Genomic DNA, 15,243 nt, shown 5'->3' with positions numbered 1-15,243 from the left:
CACTTTTTTGACCAGTAGAGGGAGAAATAGTTCCATGTTTGGGCTGCTGCTGCTGCTGCTGCTGTGTGCTCTGACAGAAGAACTTCTTTCAGACTGTTTGGGTGTCAGTGTGTGTGTGTGTGTGTGTGTTTTCGTGCACACACTCACATAAGGATCGTCCTCCTCACACTGGTCATCTGGGGCCGTGGGATCAGACTTGAGCACCAGCTGCTGGATGGAGCCCTGGAGAGAGGGGAAAGAGGAGTGGAAGAAGAAGAGAGTCGGTGTTATGTTGCGTGGTAATTTTGTTCATCCTGTGTCATTAAATTTTATTAAAGCTTAGCGCACATTTCCCACACAGCAGCATACTTCCTCTGTCTTCCAGCAGAGCACTTTATCCATCTCCCCCTCCCTTGTTATCCAGCACATACACAACTGCACACAGTAACACACACACTCAAATGGACGCTCGCACACATCTGGAAATGAAACAGGTGTCTCATGCTCATCCAAACTGTCCGCCCTCCAAAGACAATTTTCACATCAATGTTACAGCACCACATCACAGCATGGATCTCTGTGCAAATTCACGTTTCATCACGTTTTCATCACTTTAGCTGAAAAAGTTTCATCAGCATTTGTACCAATATCTGAATAACACATTTTAACTGTGTGTTTTGGACTCAAATCAGCAACAGGCCTTACATACGTCATCATATATACTTTGGGTCATCTTTCATTTCATTTTGTCATTTTATCTCCTCATCTTAATACTAATTTGGCTTTGTAGTGTAGTACAGTATACTCAGTATCCAAAAAAATAAAGACCTCTGTGGAGAAATGTTGGGACAATCTCTGAGCCCGGTAACAGCTGCTAGACTTCATGTTCATGGCTCAGCAAGGAGCTGTATTAGAGTTCACATTTTGACACTGTAAAGGTTTGCCAGCGTTGAAGCACTGATGTCTGTTTTGTAAGCTCACAGAAGACAACAATAATGAGTGCATGCTCCTTTATACAGAGGCTGTAACTGCATCACAAAAATGTTTGACCTTGTTACAAGTTTATGTTGGTTCCTATTTCAGTTTTATCTGCATGTTTCTAGAACCATCCCTGGATTTTCCTTGGCCTGCTACGATTTCAAGGTCTTCAAGTTGTAAGGTCGTTGAACCTTATTATGCCCACATATCAGCACAAAACAAGAATCAGGAGAATCAAGACGGCACTGCAGTGGGCTATTACTGCTTCAAAATAAAACTATATCAATATATAAAACAATATGTAAGAGGCTGGCCTTCCTGACACCACCTAGTACAAATAAATTGCCTCAAAATAATCCATCAATAAGCCTAAATAAAACAATATAAGACTGGCCTGCCTAACAATATGAGATGATGATGAGACTTGAAAGGAAAAAAAACATGTTTAAATTGCATATGAATGGGATTTAAAAGGCCAAATTGAGGTGCTCACTCACCAAACTATGGCTTTGTAACAGACTAGTCCAGCTTATTTGACCTGTATCACTAAAGCTGGAGTTTCACCTCATGAGGAGTCTCTCAAATTCAGACAACCTGTTCCTCTGTGGAGGCTGTTGTTGGCAGGTTTGTGATTTTTTTCCATCTGCCCATTAAGCAGATAATTGATCAACTTAAGTTACACAAGTGGGCGGCACGGTGGTGCAGGGGTTAGCATTGTTGCCTCACAGCAAGAGGGATCCTGGTTTGAACCCCAGGGTGAGGGAGCCCTTCTGTGAGTTCGTATGTTCTCTCCGTGTCAGTGTGGGTTTTCTGCAGGTACTCCGGCTTCCTCCCACAGTCTAAAGACATGCAGGCTAGATTAATTGGTGACTCTAAATTGCCGAGAAGTATGAATGTAAGCATGAATAGTTGTCTGTCTCTATGTGTGCCCATGTCCTCTAACAGGATAAGCGGTTACCGAAAATGAATAAATGAATGAAACACAAGTAACAGCAGAATCGTTCAATTAGTAGCTGTAATGTGATTACTGAAATAAGGAACAGTAAGGTATTAAATGACTGTGGTGGAGACAAATGTAATGTGATCACAGTGACACATTACCCCCAACACTGAGCATCAGGTTATCACCACACAGGTGTTAATATACCCAGTGTATCCCAGTTAAATACCGTAACAAATGCCCTGTAACCACGCAAAAGTCTGGCAGCTCTGTTCACCAGTGTCACTATTCTGACAAGCTATCACAAGAGTTTTAAACCCTTTTTAGTGGGAACGTCTGATGTATGCAACCGTTGTTTGTCAATGATAAAAGAGTCCCACTTCATCTGAAGGAGGAAGATATGCTTTCCAATTATTTAGTGCATGCACGAGTGTGTGCACACATGCATCTGGTCCTTTAGATCTGAGAGGCAGTGGGCCTGTCCTCTTATTAGATCAGTAAAGACTTGCTACAGGCAATTTCAGCCAAGTTTGTTGATATTCAGTTCAAGCCAGAGGACAAACACCTGTTTTTAATGGAAGGAAGCACGGCCTGTGAAATTTAATGGTGAAGGAGTGAGAAATAGAGATGGAGGGGAAGAATAGAGAGCAAGAGACCGAATGGGTGGATGTGAGTTAAGGGGTTGCAACCAAATCAGATACATCTGTTTGTGCAGTAAACAACACATCAGAAGTAAACAGAGAATGTGCCACGCAATTGTTTCCGCTTCCTTCAATCATTTTAGTGTGTGAGTTCCTGTGGATGAACAGTTTCAGATGGTCACTGTGCAAAACTTTTTAATTACATAAATGTAAACTCTTGAAGGGAGTGTGAGGGTTTGTCAGTGCCAGGCTGCTGAGTGACACATTTACAGTTGCATCATCAAAAGCTTGCTAAGACACACAAATGAGCCTGTAACACAGATGACTGCATCCAAACACTCTCTTGGAAGTCTCTTGATACAAAACAGAGACTCACCAACACACGTAATGATGGTTAGCAGGAGATCTATAATCTGACCTGACCTACAATTTGGGAATAAACTAGTAGTAGTTTGCTTCATACACAAGTGGTTTGGCTTCAACGGTCACACCACATGTGGTGTTATCTTCTACTAATCAGCAGGTTCGGTTTACCAGATGTGGAGTGGATCTGTTCTGCTACAAAGCTACCCCATTTGATAGATAGGGTTATAAACTGTCAGAGGGCTTACTGCAGCTCTGTTAGAGTCTCAGTTTCTGGACATGAGACCACACAATCGGTCTGTCAAGCAAAAGAGGGCCAGTCATGTTTCGTGGGAATCTGGAGCCACACTGATGACTCTGGTATTTGTTTAGACCACTCTCAATTAGTGGTCAGAATCTCCAGGCACCTCATGTTTCAATTCAGATTCAGAGGGCTGCGAAAAAATTATTGATGCATCTTTGCACATCAAAACGTTTGACTTCTATATGTGATTTATGTTTTTCTCACTGTGTGATTATCCTCCTTGCCGCCGAAAAGAACTGGCTGGCCATCATAGATGATATTGAGGTGACGGAGAAGCTTACATACAGGATACAGATGAATGAAGGTCAATTTGAAAAAAGATTGGGAAACTGGTTAACTTATACAACGAAAAGACAACGATACAACCAATACAGCTGTCTAAGTAGAAGTTGGACTCGTCTACTCCCGCAGGCTCTGTTCATCTTTTGTTATGTTCTTAAGGTTTTATATTCTATGCATATAGTCGAGCACTTTCCGCTGATTTCTTTTAGATTTCCCACCTACATGAGGTATTTCCATAACTTCAAAAAGTTATAAAGTAAAGGGAGGAAAGAAAATAGAAACCATAGGATGAGGTAAACCCCAACCAGAACAATTTATTTGGTTTAAATGTTGAGAAGCACATTTACTTTCTATTTACCCTGGATTTTAACATCCTAGAAGAGAAACAAAGTGGTTTCTAGTTTGTTTGGGAACTCTGACCTGACCAGTGTAAACCTCTACTTGATACATGCTACTGGAGTTTTGTTTTCAACATTGGACTAAATGGGATCTGTTTCTCTGGAAGACTGTACTGTATGTATGTGGACTAACCAACAAAAAGTAGGATAAAAATAGCGAATTTGTAATGATCGACAATTAAAATAAACGAATTCACTTGCATACAGTGTGGCTCTTGTCCAAGTCCTTTTTCCCCTTCAACTCTAGAGAAGCTAAAATGCTTCCAAAGACTAGCTTATAAGCCATGAGGTGTTGCTCAGCTTGTATTTATCTGCAGTTGCTCATGCTCAGCCATCCTCACCAAAACTCAAGCAGCAGCCTGGCTTAGAAAGTATACACGATGCACATATTTTACGTCCGTTACATTTCACCATCCAATTGGTTCAGCCGAAAGGAACGTACAGCCGGGTCTCATAAAATTATTACGAAGCAATCAAAAAATGTCAGGAATTGGATTTTCAAGCGAAGGTTTTCAAGAAACAATCAGATGCACCTAAGAAGTGATTTTTCCCCCACATCTGGTATAAACTTGGTAAATGAAGTTGCATTTGTGTAGCACTGGCAGCCGAGGCTATCACACAAGGTGCCACCTGCTAATCAGTTGAGCAAACGCAATTTCATGTTCAGTATCTTGCCCAAGGATACTTCAATGTGCTGACTGAAGAATCAGTGTCAAACTGCTGATCTTCTGGTTTATAGATGACCTTCTACACCTCCTGAGCCACAACTTCCTTTCATAAAGTGACCTTTGTGGGGAAAAAGTGACACAACACAACTGAGCTCCAGTGGTGGATAAAGTATACCTAGAAGCTACACTTTACTTTGTTTCATTGCACCTCTGCTGAGCTCTACTTGATGGCAGTCTTGGATATGAGTGAAGATTGTTGGTGTGTGTTCTGCATTCTGGTCAGTGCCCACAGGCGGGTACTCAGGAGTTTTTGAGATGTCAGGGATGGCTCAGAAAAAGGTTAAGTACTTCTAAGGTGCTGCTCTGCGTCTGCAGCTGCTGGCTGGCACCATGCTGAGGAAAATGTTGTTGCCAAAGCAACACGAAGCAGGTCACTCTAGCTGCTGCTGCTGGCTTTGTGTATGTGTGTGTTTCTTTATGCCACAAGGTGTCACAGGTTAATTTGATTACAACAGAGAGTAGCATGACTTGTGGGCTGTAAAGTGATAATATTAGATAACTATTATTTTATTAACTAAGCGTTTTAAAGACTGTTATTCAGAGCAGACAGACATCAGCATATTTTCAGTGTTCACTCCAACATTAACATTCAACAAAGCTGATGTTTGAACTGAACTTTAATTGCCAACTCTGCAAAATAGTCAAAATAAAAGCCAAAAAGCCAAAAACAAGACCAAATTCTGCACCTGTAACAGGACAATCCAACTTTTTTTGGCAGGATACGAAAGCAAGTTGCAGTTATCATATCTGCATCCAGCATTTATATAACTCAATAGCTGCATACTTAAATTCGCCAAGAAAAACTCAACACACGTGCACACAACTTGAATATAATCATATCTGACAGTGTTTTTCCTCAATGTTATGGGTCGTAAAACACAGTCAGTTGCTCGTGGAGAATCAGAAAACTCAAGAAACAGTCTGCACACCCTCTCTTTCTCTCTGCTTCTACAGTAAATTCACACAGACACGCACAGACGGTGCCAGCCACACACAAACATTTTCCAACACTCAGCATGGGGTGTGTTTCAGTGACACCAAGGAAAGCAAAAATATGAGTGAACAAGTCAGTGTCGGAGAAGATATTTTAGTATGTTTGTTTGCATGTGTGTTCATGTGAAGCTGTGTTTGAGTGTACTGCTGCAGAGAGCTACTGCTGCTGCGTGGCTGTTATTGCTCTCCCTGGGAAGACATGGAAGATCTCCGACGGAGCTGCCAGTTCAAACACACAACAGCTGGAACTCGACAGTCACTACGGGTCCTCTTTGTCTGAGAGGGGAGGAAAGACTGTGTGAAGAGAGGGAAGGGAGTAGGGAAAGAGATGGAGCTTTTGGCAAGAGATAGGAAAGAAAAGGCTGTGGAGGGTTTATCTCTTGAGCAGTGTTTACCTCATAGGGTTTTCTGCCACACAGGAGAGGTACCCTTGTGATTTTCTGCTGTTGCATGCAGGTGTGAGGGCTATCCCTTGATCCATGGTGTCATTTTTAATGTCTTTTGTATCATGTCAGCTCAAAATACTTGTTTCTGATGGCTGGCAGGTGTCTGAACCAGTCACCAGACATCTTTCATTTTCTGATAACTGGACACCAAGGTCTGTATTCACAAAGCATCCTGAGGCTTGAAGTAGCTCTTAAAGGAATACTTTATCTGCCAAACAACCACTTGTATAGTAATTACTCACCCCATATAACCTTGAACTTGGGAGGAAAACTGTTTTTCTTGTATGCCTCTGGTGAAAGGAGAATCCAAAAACAGAGAATATTCTTGATGAAATGAAGTCATAGGGGTCCGCTTCAACAATAGCAAAACTGCAGCGGTCGACCAGCAGCTCTTGTGATCAACACGTAAAAATGTCTTTGTCAATTGAGAGTAAAAAGACAATAAAAATAAGTTTCCCTTTCAGTTCAGTTTGTCATAGCAAAAATGCATGTGTGGAAGTACTGAGCATATGTCTAGATAAATGAGCCTTTGATTATACTGCACAAGTTGTATAAGAGTTTGTAAATGTTGATTTTTGTATAGTTTCACTGCTATTAAGGACAGACCCCATTTACTCCAATTCATCTAGAATTTCTCCTTTTTTGGATTCTCCGTTCACCATGGAGGCAAACAAGAAAAAAAAAGTTTTCTTCACAACAACAGAGAACACAACAGAACACAAGGTGAGTTATTGATACATAAATAGTCATTTTCTGGATGAAGTCCTTCTTTAACTGGTTGAGTTTGGAGTCCTAAAGTAAGTAACACATCAGTCCTATCTTTAAAAAAAATCCCAAAGTATTTTAGCACTTAAAGTCGCTCCTCAGTCTGAGAGAAATTCGAGGTAGTCTAGAGAAATTGCTCACAGTTGCTGCAGGTAATGAGTGCTTTGGAAAAATGATGATAATTAACTCTTTTTAAAGCATGATTTGATGCTTTGATGCCAGAGCCAGCAGGTGATTGAAAACTGAAAAAACTGCCCACTATTCCTTTAATGCTGTGAGTGTTTACTTATGAAGGCTTTATTTCAAATAAATTGGTATCTCAGCAAAGATCCAACAAAAGATATTTTTCCCATGGGGCTTTGACAGAATGCCAGTGGCTAAGACTCATGGGATAAAATAATATTAACTCCAAGTTAATTAGAATTTTACTTAATTTAATTATAGTACTATAGGAAATAAAAACTTCCTGTCGTCTTTATTACTGGTCCAGCGTCCCTGCTACCCCACCAAGCAAATAAAAAGTCAATAAAAGTCATTCTTTGGAGTCAGTCCAAACAAACGCTCATAGATAAAATGAAAACATTTCTGTGCATGCATTTATCACTTTTGTTCTATCAGGTAAAGATATAATGTGAACGGAATCATTTTAAAATAACCAGTGATTTTGGTCTGAAATGAAACTCAAGCTCTTCCTGATGTAAACACCCACGTCAGAGTTGGTTTTCAACTACAGTAGGCACAGAGACCTTTTTCATAAATTGCTCCAGCAACAAAATGGGACTCCCCTCTGAGACCGAAAATTCCTGAATAAACACACTTTCCTCACCTCCCTGGCTCGTTGGATTTCTTTGAAACTCTCCTCAGATTTCTCTAATAAAACCTTAATGAGAGGAAAAAAGCAATAAGAACTTCTTTCCACTGTCTTGGAAACTAAACTTCTTGTAGTTTGTCCTGACATGAAGTTGTATAACTGCAGATCAGGAGGAAAAGAGGAGTTTTTAAGGTCACAGGTCATGTATTTTTCTAGTTTAGCCACTGGCCACTAGCTGATTTATTCAGAGAAAGAATTAGTTGCATGCTTTATAATATGTGCTTAGCTCTTCTCTTTTTAACACTTTATATTCTCACAATGCTTTGGACACGTTTCAGATTTAACATCTTGATAAAATTGAAAATTCAGATACATTCTTTGGCTCATATAAATACCAACTCATGCATATAGCACATAAATGAGTGGTATTCCCTTTACACTGAACTATTTTCTCCTCATCATCCCTCCTGTTACACTGAGGCAAACAGAGCAAATCGGAGATGATTGGGAGGAAAGTGCTGAAGCATTTACTGGTTTATTTTCTTTTACAAGAGCACTGAGAGCAGAATGCAGCATCGCATGTGTTACTACCTCTTCGCCTGGATGTGATTTCTCAGCACTTCTCTGTCACACACCCTCATTATCACCACACAGGGATATTTTTAACAACTGCATTAACTATAACCTCCACCCTCGCACCCTTACTACTGTATTGTTTGATTCGCCTCTTTCAAATTAAAGAATTGGCGCTCACAGTGTAAGTCATCCAAGATGAGAGACTCGGATGAGAGATCAGCTGTGTTCCAAAAATGTAAATCACATACAGCTTGTCATTTATGAGCTCTCACAGGATAAAGCAGTGCTCATAAACACATGCGGTCATTCATTCCTTGTCTCCTGTGGCAGTCATAAAGCTGCCAACAAAGACTATTGTGCTCATGTCTCAAATGTAAACTAGGCAACCGCCCAAACGCCACGTTTGTTTCTGCGACTGGCGATGGATTTGACATCTATTCCCAAACCATCGATCCAAACCCAACTGACATTAGGAATGCAAGCTCTCGTGCAGGGCTGATAGCCGAGAAGCAGAACAGGAAAATTATAAAGTGCTCATGTTGCGAGAGAGGATCATGTGCACAGATGCAAAGGAGTTAAGTGCAGCAGTCCCATCCAGACTCACCACAAACCTCGCCAGGCCCGTACCCCCAGCGTTCCCCACGAAGATCCCTGAGCTGGCCTCGAAGGTCAGAGGCTGAGGGCTCCTGGAGAAGGCAACCCGGTGGTATTCCTCACAGTCCATGTAGAGACGCACCTGAGGTCACAAGAGCACACACACTTAGTTATTTCCAGCAACTGATAACATCAGGATCTGTGGAAGAGACTTTAGTCTCCACAGTTAAATATAAAGTGACATATGATCTAAGCTTAGCTTGATTTTATGACAACATCCTCACATAATAAATATACAACTGTCAAAGATAAAAGAGCCACATGTGGCCAATTTAATAGTCCTGTGTGTAAGATTCTCCTCCTATGCACAGTACAGAAACCCACATCAGAATACTGTTACAGGAAATGCCTGGTGATATTTTGTTTTAAGTAAATTTAACCCAATAACAAGTACTGTATATGCAGCCAAAGCCTGACTAACACATCTTATTGGTGCCATAGAGCTTTGTTACTGCCCAAAAACTCACATCCATAAGCCATATTGCTGCACTGGCTGACATGTTCCTTCATTACAGTGCACACAGACATTGTAGTTCAGTTTAGGTCAGTCCTACATACACCGCCCTGCTGCTGCAAATACTCCCTAGTGTACTAAATTGGCTGAAAGAAGTGGAAATAAAATATGCTATCTGCACCTGTTTGCTATTGACAACAGTGTCTGGCTGTTTTTAGCATGTTGGAAACATGACAGCATTATTATTATTTTATTTATTATTATTTGCATGGATCATAATGCTTGTGCCCCAATAGAATTTCCACAAACATGTATTAACGGTAGTACCACAGTTTCCTTAAATTCTGTTGTTGCGTGCAAAGAAGATTTTTCCACTGTGAGAAACTGAAAACTTTAAAGGTTCTGTATGCTGCATTCAGAGCATGAATATACTGTACCAACAAACCACTCTTTGCTTTGTAAAGATATAGTGGAGTAATGGCATCCTGAGCCAGCCCTGTCTCCTAGAAATTACATTAATATACAGCTAATTTGAAACAGCATATAGGTTTTGAGGGAAATGTAATGTGGAGCAAATTATGTTTTCTATTAACATAATGAGGAAATTTTGCTAATTAACGTACTGGCAATGGCCAAAAAATTCACTGACATGCAATATCCTTATTTTCTAACAATTTTAGTGCAGAAATAAGTAGATCCAGCCTGTTTTGTTCTAAAATAATTATTGTTATAATTTGTTGATGTCAAAACGCCACACATAGAATCCATACCCAAACAAAGTAATCAAGCACTGCACACCCACCTCTGCTCCCTGTGCCGTCAGGGTAAACCTCGCCCATCTCCCTGTCAGGTCTCCCATTTTGAAGGAAGCTGCTTCCTGTGTCCCACCTCTCGTTCCTGGGTCGGTGTAGTACAGTATGACTCTCTGGGAACCATCCTCCACCTCAGACAATGCTACACCTAGGTGCACAATCTTACAAAAAGACATGTAGAAAATCATTTACTTTCTGTTGTGTATGTGGCAGAAAAGTTAGTGCTATAGAGGAGTGGGGGGAAAAGGGTTTACGTCGTTTACCTTTTGGTAAGCATCTGTAATGGCGAACAGCACACCACCACGCCGTGTGGTGGGTTTAGCTGTGACCGTGATGGCAAAGTCATAGTAGAATGGGTCGGGGATGAATGACTTTGTAAGGCGGCCCACGTTGGCATCCGGGCCGAAGCTGTAGGCGGGGTAACCCTCGAAACCTGTGACAAAGGAGACGGAGGGAGGAAGGGGGACGCCGATCAACTCAGTCAGGTCCAAGGCTCCCTGAGAACCACGGTCTGCAAAAAAAATAAACACGGAAACTGTGTTAGTGGAGGGGGAAAGAAAATAAATATCTCATGCAGCCAAGTGAATCAGAGAGTGCATCACTGGCCTACTGACACCTTTACCAAACAAAATAAACTGAGCTGCAAAACTCATCAAACAGACTGATTGCTGCCATATGACCATATGGAAACAACATGGTGTCGACAGGTTAACTGAACTCCATCGGAGCAGAACATGGCATTTCATGCATTTGCTTTCTATTAGTGCCAAGAGCCTCTTTTATCTCAATCACTGCAATTAGTGTATCAATGATGTATGACAAATCCTGTTTGTCTGGGAGCACAAGCACCCTGGGCTCCCCATCGTCTTTAGTAATCTTCTCAAGTGAAGCAAAAATCCTTTAATTTCTGAATAATGAATTATGAATGATCACCCTTTTCTAACCACACTGTAGTAAATTACAACAGGCCTACATATCCAGGTTCCAAGGTTTGTACTTCGCAATGGACAAAGAAAAGGAGCCCTCAATGGGCTGCAAAAGCCTCAGGTCTGCAATGTGTCAGTTTGTTTGTGGCAATTTCCAACATTGGAGAAGCAGGCAGGAATACCGCCTGAAAGCAATGTATTGTTGTAGATAGGGGCAGAAGCAAAACGTATTTTAGCAACTTAAAAAAACAACAACAACAATATCAATTGAAGTGTACATTATATCAACAATATTTCCACCACTTTACCTTGCCATCAGACAGCCCGTTCCAACGGGGTAGTTAAACGATTATATCGCTCTCCTCAAAGCCACCGGACTCATTGACAAAAACAGTAATTTACCTTGCTGTACACAGGTGTTGCTGGTCTACTGCTGCCTCAATCATAGTTTGTTGGTGTTATTGTGTGACTTTGGTGAATCTGAGCTAACCATCTAAAACACCAAAGTCACACAATAATACAAACTAACTAACTGATCAAGGGAGCAGTAGATCAGCAACTCCTGTGTTCAGCAAGGTAAAACTACTCATTTTTTCAATGGAGTCTAGCTTTGAAGGGAGCATAGATAAGTTTTACTTTCAATTCAGTTCTTCTTCGGAAAGGGCTGTTTGACGAAAAGATAAAGCGGTGAAAATCTTTTGAATATAGCAGTTTTTGATTTTTTTTTTTTTTTTAGGTGGGCTGTTTTTTTAGTGGTTAAAATACAATTTGCCGCTGCCCCCCCCCTCTACGGTCGTAGATTGCTTAGCTGCTATGGTGGTACTTCAGCCTGCTTCTCCAAACGTTTAATACAAATAAGTACCTCTTACAACCCCACTTAAAAAATTTCAAGCTGTTCCTTTAAGGGTGTTTTAAATTGATTTTCGTTTGTAAATTTGTGCTTATACAAACTGATTTGATACACAGTAAACCTAAGGCCAGGCAGCAGCAGCACCAGTTGGTATCTATGGCTAGACAAAACATAACAAGGCCTCTAGCTATGTGCTGTGTGCTCTGTGTTTGATGGATACCTGAAGGTGACAGAGTACACAATCCATAAGGAGGCAGGGGTTGACCTACAGCTCATTTTTGCCCCGGGGCCCCCTAGTGGGTTAATCTAGCCATGGGTCAGAGGACTGATATGTTATCCTAGAAATTAAAGCATTCCACAGTTCACACAGTGTGGGAGATCCAGTCATCTCATGATTTATCTTTTCTTTTGCTATGAGACTGTAAAAATAAATTTAGGAAAGTTGCTGAGGTAAATGGATACATATTTTATGACATTATGAACCGTTCCTAATATATATTTTATTCATATTAATTTTACTTTGAACATGGAGTTAGAGTTTACAGTCAAGGTCAGCTGTGAGCCAAGAGCACTGTGGATCATTTTGAGGTTGCAGCAATCCTCCTTGCTGTCTTAAGATATTTTGAAGTTTGACAACATGTCAGATACACCCCATAAAGTTTGCCAAGAGGGTAAGAAGGGGTCTTCCATCTGTTTAAAGCCCCCACCCATGTCATCTTACCATTACTGTATGCACGGCTGAATGCACAATCGCCTTCTCCTCTTTCAGTCTGTCATGCATACACACTTACATTCACAAGTCTTTGAGCAGGCCAGACAGCGTGTGCTCTGATTCTCTCCCCGGCAGACAGACAAGCACTTTGTGAATGCCCACCTACTGTACCACAACATCTCTTCTCTCCTCCTCTCGCTCTCTCTCTGTCACACACACATGAAAACACACACAAAGTCCCATCCACACCTGGTTCTCCTTAGTGGGACGACCCCTGGAACAATCGTCTGTTCTTTTAGAGCGTATGGACAGCGGGGTATAGAGGCAGGGCATCTGGAAGGCATTAGGTTAGACTAATACACACGTGCTGCGCAGTGGCAGCTCCTGTAAATTAGGCTTACCTTGTGGCGTGTGTGTGTGTGTGTGTGTGTGTGTGTGCGTGCATGTGTGTGAAGGACTGATAAAGACAAAAAGAGTGGGGAAAAGAGAAACAGAGAGTTAGATGGAGAGTGGAAACATTAAGACTTCCATGAGTGCAGTGTGTGTGTGTGTGTGTGTGTGTGTGTGTGTGTGTGGCCAGTTAGGCTCCCCACAGGAACAGAGACACACTCCTTCCCCCATGCATTAATTGGATTGAAACCCCTACAGACTGTGGCAATTAAAAAATAACAATGAAGTGCAACCCACACTGTTCTGCTGTATAACCTCCACTCTAGCTCCACACTGTAACTGAGCTGGATTGTAGTTCAGAGTTGCATTTGTTCTCTGGGATACTGTGAAAATAAAAAATACTGGATTGTATTTGTTTTAGCCAGCAGTAACTGGATGTTACAGTTGTGGTTTTATAGCTGTCCTTTTTCCACAGACTTTATCTCAGAATGCATCCACAGAAAACTAAACCTGACAATGATGTGCGTTTTCAGGTAGGTTTTGTAAAGGTCTCTATTCAGATTGATACTGTAAAACAATACATCGTTCTTTTTCCTCATCTCTTGGCCAGAAAATCGTTGTTACTTGAGTATCCAAAAGCTTTGTTTTCCTCACTCACACTAAAATGCGATGCAGGCTTTTTCAAACTTATCCACTAAGTGTTTTTGGACAGCTGTGTTTGGGTGTGAAAAAGCATCTGCTTATTGTGGACAGAAGGCCAAATGGAAAGAAATGGAAGTGCGATTTTCCAGGTTTAGTGTGGACATGGTCTTAAGCCGGGCTCAGACTACAGGAGTTTTATAATCCTAGGAATCGGTCACATCACGCACAGGGAGAAACTTCACAGAAGTTTTTTCTCTAATCTTAAACATCCACACACTAAAAGATTTGAAAGAAATGGCACATCACACACCACAGGATATTAAGATTATCATGCCAGAGGAAGCAATGTAGCACCTCATGTGAGCTCACAGGGAAACAGATGTAAACAAAATGAAGCCTGACGTGGTGCAACATCTTGTTGTAAAAATGAAATGAATGAAAACAAAGGCAGAAACGTATACAAGTCTGATGAAAAAAATAGGTGGGGAGATGTGGTACTGTCAGTTTTAATATCTATCAACAGTTGATTGCTAGCTAATCTCAAGAATGTTTATGACTGCTTGGCACCACTGTCAGCTGTTCCGTACTGATGTAATCATAAACTGTAATCATCCAAATTCAAACTCTTAAATGCCAAATCTGTTTTAAATTATTAGGGCTGGCCTGATAAGCCTGTGAGCAGTGTGGGAGGTTTAAGACTGGATCTGTAAACGTCTCACATCACCAGATAATCTGGACCGAACATCGGTACTGACTAAGGCCACAAATCAAATTTCTCCTCCGATTGTCAGGAGGGTGAATCGGCTCCAAAAGCTCAGTTTTCATCACTCACCTCACAAAGTAGGAATCTTTAAATTTATCTACTAAGGACAGTGTCTTTGAAAGCTCCATTTGGGTGTGAGAAAACATCAGCTTATTGTGAACAGAGGGCCAAAACAGTAACGGCCGGGCTCCACCGGGCACGTCAGCGGTGCGACACATCTGCAGCGCGAGTCCCGTAGCAGCTCACCCCCTTGTTAATCAATTACAGTGGCTCCACTGGCAACGGGAGCGGCACGACAACCCCCGTTTGCCGCGCGGCAACTCTCTATTTTACGCGGCTCTTCTATTTTTGTCGCGCAACGCTCCCCTACGCGACCCTCCAGCAGATAAAAACTACATGAAATAGTGTGCTAAACAAGCACAATGTGTTTTTAAATGAATAAACCATTATCAGAGGTGATATGTGATGATTTTTTTTCATGCATTTACCCATGTTTATCCATGACATGTAAATGTCCGTGGCGGACATTTGAAAGCGAGTAGATGACAAACAGTACAGTAAACCTGTAGATAACTCAAATATATGTAATAACTTAGGTGGAAAATGCTTTAACATTTCATGGCTTGGCAAACGGTAAACAACCCCGCTGGCTTCTCTACGTGTCGCTTCCGTACGCAGTCAGTGAAGCCCAGATGAATACGCCGCGACGCTACGCTGATGTGACGCTTACGTTTGCAGCCGGTGGAGCCCGGCCGTAAGAAATGGATGTTTTTCAGATTTTGCAGGATGTGGTCTTATATAAACCTGTTTTTTTTTTTTTTACATAAGTAGAGCCA

At 41.4% G+C, this 15,243-nt stretch overlaps 1 protein-coding gene across 2 annotated transcripts in view; it reads right to left on the bottom strand.

Moving 5' to 3' along the window:
* The window catches only part of LOC126397480 (collagen alpha-1(XVIII) chain-like), a 91,631-nt gene that overhangs the window by 30,596 nt on the left and 45,792 nt on the right, over positions 1–15,243 (bottom strand). The window contains exons 3-6 of one of the 2 annotated variants that reach the window (XM_050056315.1): positions 10,388–10,635; positions 10,115–10,285; positions 8,809–8,940; positions 148–222 (exon numbers count right to left, since the gene is read on the bottom strand). In XM_050056315.1, the coding sequence (XP_049912272.1) occupies positions 148–222; positions 8,809–8,940; positions 10,115–10,285; positions 10,388–10,635 (626 nt within the window). The remainder of the gene's footprint in view (positions 1–147; positions 223–8,808; positions 8,941–10,114; positions 10,286–10,387; positions 10,636–15,243) is intronic. The other variant, XM_050056316.1, reaches the window with a different exon arrangement.

The sequence above is a fragment of the Epinephelus moara genome, chromosome 11, assembly GCF_006386435.1.
Source record: "Epinephelus moara isolate mb chromosome 11, YSFRI_EMoa_1.0, whole genome shotgun sequence".
In the NCBI taxonomy this organism is placed as follows: domain Eukaryota; kingdom Metazoa; phylum Chordata; class Actinopteri; order Perciformes; family Serranidae; genus Epinephelus; species Epinephelus moara.
Note: the sequence above shows the minus strand (reverse complement) of the source record. Positions and strands in the feature narration are given on the sequence as shown.